Source organism: Nestor notabilis, unplaced genomic scaffold, assembly GCF_000696875.1.
Source record: "Nestor notabilis isolate BGI_N333 unplaced genomic scaffold, ASM69687v1 scaffold27255, whole genome shotgun sequence".
Classification (NCBI taxonomy): Eukaryota; Metazoa; Chordata; class Aves; order Psittaciformes; family Psittacidae; genus Nestor; species Nestor notabilis.
In genome coordinates this window covers 1-12,373 of record NW_009929267.1, presented here as the reverse complement: position 1 = coordinate 12,373, position 12,373 = coordinate 1, and the positions used below count along the sequence as shown (strand labels likewise).

General features: G+C 37.3%; 1 protein-coding gene across 1 annotated transcript; it reads right to left on the bottom strand.

Moving 5' to 3' along the window:
- Positions 1 to 2,339: 2,339 nt before the first annotated feature.
- Positions 2,340 to 9,923, bottom strand: MTRF1L (mitochondrial translational release factor 1-like). Its single transcript, XM_010014906.1, has 6 exons — positions 9,849 to 9,923; positions 8,604 to 8,787; positions 6,085 to 6,248; positions 5,037 to 5,154; positions 3,087 to 3,223; positions 2,340 to 2,712 (listed from the first exon to the last, which is right to left on the bottom strand). Exons 2-6 carry the CDS (start codon positions 8,734 to 8,736, stop codon positions 2,500 to 2,502), a joined length of 765 nt encoding a protein of 254 aa, XP_010013208.1. The 5' UTR covers positions 8,737 to 8,787; positions 9,849 to 9,923; the 3' UTR covers positions 2,340 to 2,499.
- Positions 9,924 to 12,373: the final 2,450 nt, after the last annotated feature.

Sequence of the window (12,373 nt, the reverse complement as noted above, 5' to 3'; positions counted from 1 at the left end):
GGCTGGAGCGGGGGGAACGCAGACGCCCAAGCGCTGCCTCGCGCCCAACTACATCTGGGGTTTCTTCTCTAAGTGGATGCGACCGGGATCTTCCCCCCCATCCTTGCACGCTCGCAGTGCACGCTCAGAGTGTGCAGAGCTCCTCTACAGGGGGAGGACTCGTTAAGTCGGGCGGTGGATCCTACATCTGGGTTCCTCACCGTGGAAGAACTGTATTTATTGTGCAGTACAATCGAGGTTATGGGTAGTGGGCAGAAGGAGGGGGAGTGCTAATGGGAGCCAAGGAAGTGGGATACCATTATAGGGATCCCTCCACTGCTCAAAGTACAACCTCACAGCTCAGGGAGCTTGTATTTGCAGTGAGACAGAAGACCTCACATTAAAATTAATTTGGAGCAAGAAAGGGACTTAAAGTCTTCACACAGTAAAACTTGCCAGGACAGGCCAAGGAGGTTCCACTTAAGACAGCAAAATCTGCTTTGTATGGCACTGCTGCATGCCAGTTTTGGGGTATCTGTGTCAGCATCCTGCCAGAACCATGACTTTTTTCTCACACCGATCAGAGGCTGACAACTTGCAAGGCAACAATGCATTCAGTGCCTGTTTAGGAGCCAGACAAGAACAAGGAGGCTTGGATGCGGAGCCAGGCAGGATGCAGTCAGTCAGGTCACCAGCCAGAACATCAGAAAAGGTCTAGGGTGACAAAGACCCCAACGCTTAGGTAAATTTCATGCAGTAGTCCAGTGCTTAGACCTGGCTGATGGCCCTTGCTTGTCTAGAGGAGTATGAAGCTCAAGTCAAAGAGAAGAGATCACAAACTCCATCCATCACTTGGCATTAGATAGCCTGACTTTAAGTGAAGTCAGGAAGACTGTCACAAAGGCTTTGTAGTCTTCCATTTACAGTACTGATCTGGTAGGAATAAAGACTTCAGTCCTCATTTCTGATCCAATCGTTACCTAATTATTTTACACACAAAATGCATCAATGTTTATTTTTACTTTCTTATGTGCCAGCTGGGAGTTGTATATCTGCTAGTAAATCTAGGCCTAGGTCTCACACTTACCAATAGGAAACATGTATGCCTCACCTTATGCATAGACAGTCCTAATCTGAACTTAATATATGCATCTTTAATTAAAGATTTGGCACTTAATCATAGTTACCATGCAGTATTTCCTAGAAAACAAAGCTGATAAATGTATCAAATGATTCTATGTAGTCTTTTGACATGAAGTGGTTCAAGCTGCACTCAAATGTAATAAAGGAAGATAGTAAACTGATAATAATTGGTTGATTTTTATAGAGGATGTTTAAATAATGCATTTCTATGAGCTATCTGTAGCAAACTTGTTTATTCCTATTCTGATTTCTTACACTAGTCTTAATTAGAAGTCTGAAAGTGAACACTCGTATATTCATGGTAACATTTTTCCTTAGGTTCCAATTTCTTATTTACTGGTATTTATACTTCAGATACATTCTGTGTGTGTAGGTACAGTACACAATGGGATAATGTGTCATAGAAGCTGCAGGGTTTGTATTGCTTTATGGATTTGGGATTGTAAAACGTAGCATAAAATAAAAGTTAAAGCCTTCTTTACCCACAGCTGTAAACACGTGCACATATATCAGCAAATTGGAAAGGCAAAAGTTTTACTTTGTTTTCACAGATCAAATGTTTTAAATAAATAGACAAAACCAGTAAGATGCCATTCATACTGTGTAACATTTAGAAAAATCAATAAACTGGAGAGTCAATTAAAAACATAAAGGAGAAACTGAACTGAAGCCAAATGGAAATACCAGCCAAACAATATTGTCATGATTCTTTTCTCTTTTGACTGAAGAACAGAAACATCCTTTTCAAAATCAATTCATGTAACTTGTGATTTGGCTTCCACAGCTTTGTGTTTTTCTTTTCCTGGAACAAGTGATATTCCTAAACATTCTTTTTTGTCTTTATTAATAAGGGCTGTGTGGTCATGAAGACACAAAGGAGATACACTTTGACTCTCTTTCCCATGCCATGTGTAAGTAATTAACAAACATGCAGATCAGTAGTGGTGCCATTTATTACTTTCTTCCCATCGAACAATAGCATTTGTTTCTTTTCCTGTCAAGTAAGCTATCTGACAACGTATTGATGTTTAAACTATTGTTTAAATGAAAACTGGAACTAGATATAGCTGATCGTTTAATGCGTACCTTTCAAGAGTGGTGTATCAGCATCTTCCCAGTGGAGAAAGTTAAAAACTGCAGCTACTTCTGGCCCAAATACATTTACTTTTTAAGTGGACTGCTTCAGCAATAATGTCTTATATGAAGGTAATAAAGACTTTTACTTAGCAAGTAAGAAAACTTTATCAGTGATGAGGAAATAAGTTGTAATGTCTTTCAGGATCTGAAAAGCAGTTGAGTTTTCTGGGTGGTGCGCCAAGAAGTTCCTTTGCAGACAGAAGTCCACATCTGTTGTAATGGGCTGACAAAGACCAATGTTCATGATAGGTTTTTTTCATTTTCTGAAATAATTTCCATTAAAGATTCATAATCAGCATATTCTCTCAGAGTTTGTATCATTTCATCTAGCTTTTCTTCTCCTAGCATGAAACACTCAATATGATGCACTGATCTGCTTATCCTGTGGTCAGTAATACGGTCCTGTGGAAAGTTGTATGTTCTGATCTTCTCTGATCTTCCTTTAGTCCCAATCTGTCAAACAAGAAGAATCAATTTACCATCATCATTTTATAAAAAAGATGAACTATTGATTATGCATTTAAAGCAAAAACTTTCTCTTCCCATACTTAATCAAAATATGTTAGTTACACAGTACTCAGATCAGTTCAGTAGTTGCAATTAGATCTTTAGAATGTATATACTACTGAAATGTTAAGTCCGGCTAATAGACAACCTTTACTGCTGAAGTAGAATGTGATTTTTTTGCCTCATGTAAGTCCTCCCTGGGCTCATGTTCCTCTATGTTTCCATTTACTATTTGCAGTTCAACACAGGAATTACCCCAATAACCTATGCTCATAGAGAATTATATCTTCTAATTCTAGTTTTCACTGAGTGCAACTTACCTGAATCTTTCGAACACTGTTTCTCTTTTTGGTTTCTTCTTCCAGTTTGGCGTTGTACAGTTTAGCACATAGCATTTGCATAGCCTTCTCTTTGTTTCTAATTTGAGATCTTTCTTGTTGACATTCAGACACGATCCCTGCCAAAAATACCATGATATTTAACACTTAACATTAACACATACTTTTGCAATTTCTAGAAGATTTTTACCATGTTTCAATAAGCTGCTTCTTTCTTCAATACATATTTTGGATTGGGAATGTAGAAGTCCAGGCTTATTAACGTTCACTGATATATTTTCAGAGAGAAGTGCAGGCTGAGTTCTACAGGTGCTCTGACCCATACGGCAAGAAATTTGGACAACAGGTAGATAATGAAATAAAAGATATATGGTGTGACTGACTTACAGAAGACACCTTTAATAATTGCAACTTTTCAGAATTTAAGGAGCAATAAAATACATGAGATGAGTATATAGAATATGACCAGAATATACACGTGGGCACAATTTTCTTTTAAAAAAATGAAGGTGTAGTTTCTCCCCTCAAAACATATAATTCAAGTTAAGATGAGAAATGAATAGCCTAAGAAAGGAGAAGGGAGAAGAAATACATGCATAAAACAGCAAAAGCTATTTCTTATTTGGATTTATTTTAAGTAACTCTCATAAGATTACAGTGTGCTTTTCTGAGATTGAATAGTATTACTTTATGAAAAGACTTGTTTACAAATAATTCTGATTGCAGTGAAGGTTTATAAAAATAGCTAGGATGAGAGAAGTAGAAGTAACAGGACAATTGTAAAGGAAAAGAAATCAAAAGGAATGAGGAAGGGAAAGGTGGAAAAGCAAAAAGTCAGGAGATAAAGTGACACAAAGCCCTCTATGAACAATCTCTAGTGCATAATCACAAAAAAAATGTGCAAAAGAACGTAAGATTTCTGTAATGAATACTAATAACTGCCTTCAGTAAAAAAAATAAGATAATTTGCTGTTTTGTTTTGGGTTTTTTTGTTTTGTTTTAGGTTTGGTTTTTTTTCTCCAAACATGCAGGAAATCCAAACTTTTTGAATCTGGAAAACTTTTTTTGTCTTCAACACAATTCTGTCCTCTCCACTGTTTACCTTCTGCTTTGCTGAGGTGATGCACCAAACGTAGAATGGATTAATATCTTCAATAAAAATGAAGAAATCGGTGGCAAAAATCTGGATACGTGAAGATAAAGAGCACTTGAGATTACCCTGCGGTTGTAAAACCTGACTAATGTTTGTGGTAGAGGAGAGGAAAAGTTAAAAAGCATTGAAAGTCAAGGCAGCTGTTGTAGATTGCTCAAAAGGAAGTAAAAAGCTTAACAATGGCAATTAAGAAAAAAAAATACGATAGGTAAAATCAGGTAGTATTTGAAGGTGTATCTTATCACTCCTGTTTCCTAACCTATGCTGTGAGGGTGGGCTTCCTAATTATGCATGTAATCTATGGGAAAGAAGCCAGCAGACAAATGGAAACTTAACAATTTCTCTAGAATAAAAAGCAACATTTTAATATGTAAATAAAGCAATCTCTCTTTCAGAGACTAGTCAAGAGAAGGCAATAATCAGATTTTAACCTATTTTGTTTTTTCAGTTTCTTTTCCATTATTTGAAAGCATAAATATAACTTTTTTCATGGAAACTGATCTGGACACTTTTAGAGTGTCATGCTCCATGGCGAAACGGATAGCTTACCTACTTAAGTCAGTAATCTTCACTATGACAAATTGGAGTGGATACACGATGGTGCATTTAGACTACTATAAACACACATGAAAACTACATGAAAACTCCGCTCTACTGTTGTCCAGGTTTGAAACTAAACCTATTGTTTCAAAAAAAAAAAAAAAAAAAAAAAAAAAAAAAAAGTTCTGACAGCAGTTTTGCAATGTTGATCTTGTACTAAGGTAAAAAAAAAACACCACCTGTTGGAATATGAACTATCCGTACAGCACTGTCTGTGGTATTGACATGCTGGCCTCCAGCTCCAGTAGCTCGCTTTGTTTCTATCCGTAGATCTTTTGGATTAATTTGCAGCTTCATCTGTCACGGAAGACAGGGGGAAAGAAAAAAAAGGAAAGAAAGAACAAATTTATGTTGTTTCTTTCTAGATAGATTTCAGACATATAAAGTTGGTTTATTTTATACAGCACGTTCAGGCAAGATCAAACTTTTTAATGTTCATGAGTGATAGCTAGCTTCCACTTGTATTAACAAATCCTTGTAGTCAAATTGGAATGCGACAAGATGGAAGCTGGGAAATCAAACAAATAGTAGCCTAAGGCATAACCATCCCTTAGCACAGATTTTCCCCTCTTCTGAAAGCTCTGTACCCTCTTCCAGAAGGGTTAACCATTGTTTGAACTTGACCGGATGGTTTTTAGATAAAAAACATACTCCCTTTGCTGGCTCTGGAATGGGTGGGAGGAAGGAGCAATACAACTTTGGGAGATAATAGGAAGGAGTAACATCTTTGACTGTTTGCTAGGTCAACATGAAACAAAGATCAACCAAAGCTTTAATTCTTCGCCAGTTGTTTTTAACTAAGCAAACATGGCGAGAATGAGTTATCACCTATACACTTTGGGAGGGAAAAGTGAGGACACCACAAAAACGAGGAAGAAAAGGTGCTAAAAGAAATCTCTATGAGCTCTGTAAAGTAAATCAGTCTTGTTACTTTGCAAAAAAAGTAAAGCCTTTAAAAAATGCAAGAGACAGAGTGAATTTTCAAGTCACAGTGAAGCAAACTGCCAGTGACTTTCTTGAGATCATGATTATGAAAAAGCACAGAAATTCTTTATTTCACTCCCTAGACAAAAATAAACAAACAAATATGATTTAGCTTAAAATTAACATTTTTAAAATATCATTAAGAGAGAATAACAAGAGAGACAGAAAACACTGGTATCAACAATACAGGATGTAAAAACATTGCTCATAGTGAAGTCTGTTATACTAAAAGATAAACATTACCTCAGTGGGTTGGGGTAATATTGCAACAGTCATTGTGCTGGTGTGGATGCGTCCTTGTTTTTCTGTCTTTGGTACCCGCTGAACACGATGCACTCCTCCTTCAAATTTCATGTACTTGTAAGCCTCAAGACCTGCTATACTGGCAACGGCATGCCTTAGGCCACCTTAAATACATAAGAAAACCAGTTGTAAATCTGTAAAAAAACCTGTTGGTTCTATGCTGTATATTTCAAACACTGTATCTAGACATCATTGTCATTTGTTTATTAAAATTATGAATTTACCATTTAAATACTTAATCACACTCTCTATTTGAGCTGCAGCCACATCTGTGACATTCAGGAGAGCTTAAGTTAGTAGTGACAACAGTGTGCCAGCAGCACTATAGTGCTTCACATGAAATGACCAAGAAACTAGTTCAAAAGACAGGTATTTAGATTATATCGCTTCAAATCAAGTATTACCAACACAGGTTTAATATGAAGTTCAGCTAAATCCAATGATAGTTCAACAAACCCTTTACCCTGGCAGACATATCATAGGTATGTCAAATATTACCCTGTCAAAGGTTAGCTCTTACTATGTGCTTGCCCCTTTCAAATAATGTGTTCCTCTCTATTCTGAAAGCTCACGTGCACAGAACAAGGGCTTGAGTTTGCAATCATTTATGTGGCATCTCACATCCGGATTCAAAGTAATTACATTGTGTTGACTGAAAAAAAAAAGATTAGTGTGTCTGACAGACTGCATATCCTAACATCCTTTCTTTTCTCATTTCTTCTTCAACATTTCATTAACAAAGGAAAAAAATGCTGACGATAGTATGAATATAGGTAGAGTTCCACATCCAATCTGAGCTAGGAGAAGCAAGCTGCACATGGGCCCACCTACTGATCCATACCCACTATGATACATGCATTACCACTACAACAACATGTCAGTAAGCAAAATGTGCTAGCTTTACTCAAGCAGCATCAATAACAGTAAGCCTGCAGATCTGTTAATGCAGACAGACTTAGCAAATCTAGCCTGCTGAGAAACATGGCTAGCAATCTGTCAATCAAAACCCCAAATCCCTGTCACTGGTTGGGCATGTTTTGGATTGCAGTTTCACAGTTGGCTTAAGATGATTGAACCTCTTGCTGCTGGAAGGAGGTCCTGGTTTTCTCACTGCCACCATTAGTAGCCACACAGTTCTGCCTCCACCCCTCCATAAGCATTTCTCCTCTTGTGCTGAATTACATTAAAACTAATCGGGGGTGGGGGTGGGGATGGGGGTTGGGAGGGAAGAGGGCTGTGGTATTTTCCAGTTGGATTGACTTGGTGATGAGACCGCAGAGACGCATAATCACAAATGCCAATGCAAAGAAGTCAGCAGTAACATAGAGACAGCAGCCTGATCTTCGTGAAACAACTTTATACACTAACTGGATTAAACTAGAACTAACAAACATGTGTCACTGCCTCAGTTTGCTGTGTAAACCTATCAATCCCCATTTTTGCAAAGACACTGTTCCATGAGAAACAGTGAACCAACTTCACAGCTCATCATCACCAGAAGATCCAGTTTTTCCAGCTACTTGCATTCAGCCCCATGTTGCTGCTTATCCTATGCTATCTCTAAGGCTCATGAGAACTGAATTAACACATCAACTAGGCAAAAAACTATCCCAGTCATAAAAAGCAAAGCCTTTGCCACCAGTTTAAGTGAAAGGTCACCAAAACAGACAAAAAAAAAAAGAAAAAGGCAGGACTGCTCAGAGAGGCAAGGCAGAGAGGCAATGAGACCATAAGGAGAAACATGTCCTTTTACTGACATCAAGCTGTTAAACTGATTATCTGTGAAATTTTACTTGAAAACTTTCATAAATAATTACGTCTCTTATCTCTCCTTTAAGAGTCTCCACAATTCCTCCACTTTGTTCATTCATCATCCATTACAGACGAGCTACACCCAAACATCCCATTTCCTCATATAAATCTGCAGATGACATTATCCAGATAAATTCAAGGTATTCTAGATTAAGCCTCAAGAATAGTTTTAATTATATTCTCTGCCAAGGGATTCATAATAATGAACAGATTTTCAACCTGCCAGCAAACTGATGTAGAAACACTAAAAACTCTAAGCAACTCAGCAGAACAGCATATCCAAATTAGAAGTTCAAGTAATCTGCATTTATAAAAAAAAAATAAAGCGAAAACAACATATGTGCATCACTTTCTGAATCTTCTTCTGCCAACCACTTAGTTTCATTTCTACTTTTTGAAACTACTGAAAGACAAATTTTATTTTTTAGCACTTTAGTATTTTAATAGTACTTCTGAAGTGGAATTTCTGTATTTTCTCAAACACAGAAGCTGAGGAAAATTGTACTCAGACATTTAAACAATCTTCCATTTCTAAAATAAAATTAGTGCAAGTTAGCTTCCTGTAGTCTGGAAATTCAAGTGTCAAATGAATGAGCATTTTGACTTAAATTAAAAAGTTACAAAGATTAAGTATTTTCATTACTGACCTATTTCACTGGGAAAGTATTCTAATATTTCAAATTTCCACTTTTTATAGGCAGCATATCGTTGATACATATCAAATATCTCCGAGGTGAACAGCATGGCTTCCTGCCCTCCAACTCCAGCGGTTACTTCCATGACAAGATCACTCTTGTCTGTTTCTTCTGAAGGAATCAAAAGCAATACTATCTGTGAATACAAAAACACCCAGCTAAGACTTCTCTCTGACACTGCTATCCAACGAGACAGTAAAAAATGCTGTAATCGATCTAGGCTGCATTCTTCTGCACTAACTTGCTGGTTGCTGTGAGGACAGGCTTTTCATGCCTCTTGCAGTGAAGAAGGAGCAGTCAGGAAGAGGTGGGGAGGGATGTTCCCTGTGTTTGTTCACAGCTGTTGGAGCTACATCGGTCTCTTGCACGACCAACAAAACTTTACAGGGTTTTTTACCCATCGGGAGCACCGCACTGTTTGGACACTACAGTATACACACTGGTTCTAGCAAGCCAGCGGAGTCTCTCCCTTCCTATCAGATTCCCTTTCAACCTGGTCTCCACTGCAGAGCTAAGAAAGTAAGGATGTTCAGGAGGACAGTCCAACAACAACCGACCTGTATTATTCATTTCTTTATGAAAAAAGGGAAAGCCAGCCTTATCTTGATCTGTAGAAGACACCCTAGAACCAAAAAACTGTATCCCAATTTTGTAGGCTGGATCAAAACTCTGGATGATTTGCAAATGCTTTTCAGTCACCTTCCTTTACTAGCATTAAGGTGATGTGTTGTTCCACAGACTTCTTTTGTCAGAATCGTAAGTATTTACAAAAATATGTATAAAGTGACTCTTGAATTGTTGTTAAAGGAACAAAGATTGTGACAATACCAGCTTCTGCTTCACCAGTAACATTCAGAATATGTAACTGTTTAGAGAGTACGTAAATGTGAAGATCATTATTTTTAAGTTAAACAACATACGTAGAACCTATATAAGGTAGAATCTAAAGTAGTTACATAGCATTAAGCCTTTTCCCCCCCCTTTTTTTTTTTTCAAAACCGCTAGTGTGGGTGATACTACACAAGTCTAATGTTTCCAGTAGATAAAAAAAGCCAGACATCCATAAAGGTACACTCAGGCAAGAAAAACTATAGCACCTACTTATAAAGATGTATTGATTCAAAAATTTAGGAAGAAGCAGGCTTAGTTAATTTAAAGAATGGCAAGGAAATAGAGGCTTTTAAAGGGTATTCTAACCTGCTGTTTCAGTTCAGCTATCTCTTCTTCACAGGCGGCGATTTCTCTTTCTGCAAGTTTCTGGAAATCTTCACTCTCATCTGGAATATTTTATTATGGTTAGTCCTCAGACTTGTACCAGTGTCACTGTCAAAAACCTTCTCAAAAATAACTACACGAACAACTTACCCTTAAAAAAAAAAATAAAAAAAATTCCCCAACAAAACCAAAAAACAACCCCAAAACACAAACAAAAAACCCCAAAACAAATCCTAAATCCATCCACCCCCCCCAACCCATTAAATCTGTCAGAAAATGAGGTTAATAATATGATCTGCAACAAAGATACACAGTACATATTAAGAGTATTTCCAGATATTGTTCAGCTGTGAGACACTGGAAAATCTGGAATACTAGAAGTTCCATTTAAACATAAAACAAGCCAAAAGAAAAACAAACAAACAAACCCCCACCAAAAAAAAAAAAAAACCCAAATCAAACCACAACACCCAACCCAACAAAAAAGCCCTAACAATTGCTGTGCTGGTGGTCAAATAGTGGTATAGGTTGTTCAAAAAGGCTGAGGAGTCTCTCGCCTTGGAGATATTCAAACCCCAACTGGACACAACCCTGAGCAACCTGCCTGAGCAAGGGGTTGTCTGGGCGATCTCCAGAGGTCCCTTCCTACCTCAGCCATTCTGTGACGCTAAGAAATTACTTTCTGTATTTCAGTGTGATAGGAACATCCAAGGATTTAAAGAGCATAGCAACCCCACAATAGAAACTCTTTATTAAAAGGACTTTTACCCCTACCATTGCATGTAATAATTTGAAGATAGTTAGTAGTTATTTAAAGTATTCTATCTCTTTCACTTTATTCCAGAGCAGCTGCAAGTCTTCCAACACATCAAAAGGTATGGAAAAACTCATGCATAGTAAGAAGAATTTGTAATTTTAAAGTCTTACTTGACTGATCAATACTAATGCTTTACAATTAAGGCTTGTTTTTCTGTGGTACAGTTTTGATCTGTTAAAATGTTTTGATTTTTTTTCCCTGGTCATTATCAAACATCATACACACTCCAAAAAAAAAACCTTTTTTTTTTTTTTTACATCAGCATCTTAAGCAGCCTCCAATCTGCACTGATTCAGCAAACTTGCCCAGAAGAAAAAAAATATTACCCCAAAAAGGAGGAAATGGTACACACAATAGAAAAGGGAGAACTAGGGTGGGCACAGGGACACCTAACTGTACAGTTAGCAGCAAAAGAAGAAAACCAAAGATGCTAGACTCTTTTTTCTGTGTACAGCAAGCTTTTAAGTGCATTCAGTGGAGACAGGAGGTGCACTCTTATAAGAAAACCACACCTTTTCAGCACTATAACTGCATTTAGTCACTAGCATGATGTTAAATCAAACTTTTTGACTTTACAATTTAGGTTTAATATTGGTGAATTACACCCCCCTGCCCCTTCCGTAAGAAGAAAAGAAAAAAAGATAATCATGTGTAAATTGTTTTCAACATCAAGTATGCTCTACCTATAGCTGGCTAAGAGCATGCACAGTTGACTTCCCGACTGTAACTCTTTAAACACATAAGCTTCATCATCTCCAATTCTCTGTATTTTTTTACAATAACTACTGACTGATTATGTGCTAGTCATTAAGGCTAACAGAAGGAAGGATAAGAATTAAGAAATTACAAATCTGTTTGAGTCAAACCAGGTATTGATAATGCAATTATTATGCAGTTAAACAACCTAATACAACAACAATTAATATCAGTTGCATACTTTGAGATGCAAATGTAATAGTAATACAGGCTCTAAAACCAGTTAAAATAATATACAGAAATATTTCAAAGGATGAACTACAGAAGTGCTCAAAGTTATTAACTAAGTCCTTGTGACCACTTCACTTTGCTGAAGTTCCAAGCCTGGTTCTGATGCCACTGGCTTCTTCAGCAGGTTCTGAAAGGAGAAAAAAAAAATCTTCCATTCGATTTTATTCAGTCAGTTTGGGCCAATGATTAGTTTCTTCAAAGGAGCCATTTCTCCTTTTGCAGTCTGAGGTGGGAGAAAATGAATTGGATAAAAAAAATGAAGAAAAAAAAAACATTTACCTTTAGGCACTGCCTGCCATCTCCACTAGTCAGAGTAACTTGAGTACAGTGAACACTTTTGATTATTCACTATTTAGCAAAGTAGGGATCTAGGGAACATTTCATGTCCTTAGTGAGTGCTTACTGATCCTAGAGTACTCCTTGTCTGGGTTTCTAACTGCTATCAAACTGAAGTCTGATTCAGGGTTACAAATATTCACTATTTGGCAACTCTAAAAGCGTGCAGCTTCTAACGCAATACAAAGTTAAACCACAGCGTGGGGGCAGCACGAGCTGATGCTGTGCCCTACCTCCAAGAAAAAGAGAGATAATAAAAAAGAAGTCTTCTCTGCCGGATTTATCATCATCATCATTATTTTACATGACACACGATGCTGTCTGGCTGCTCCTCCTTCAAGCGTCAGCTGACACGCACCTGCGCCCC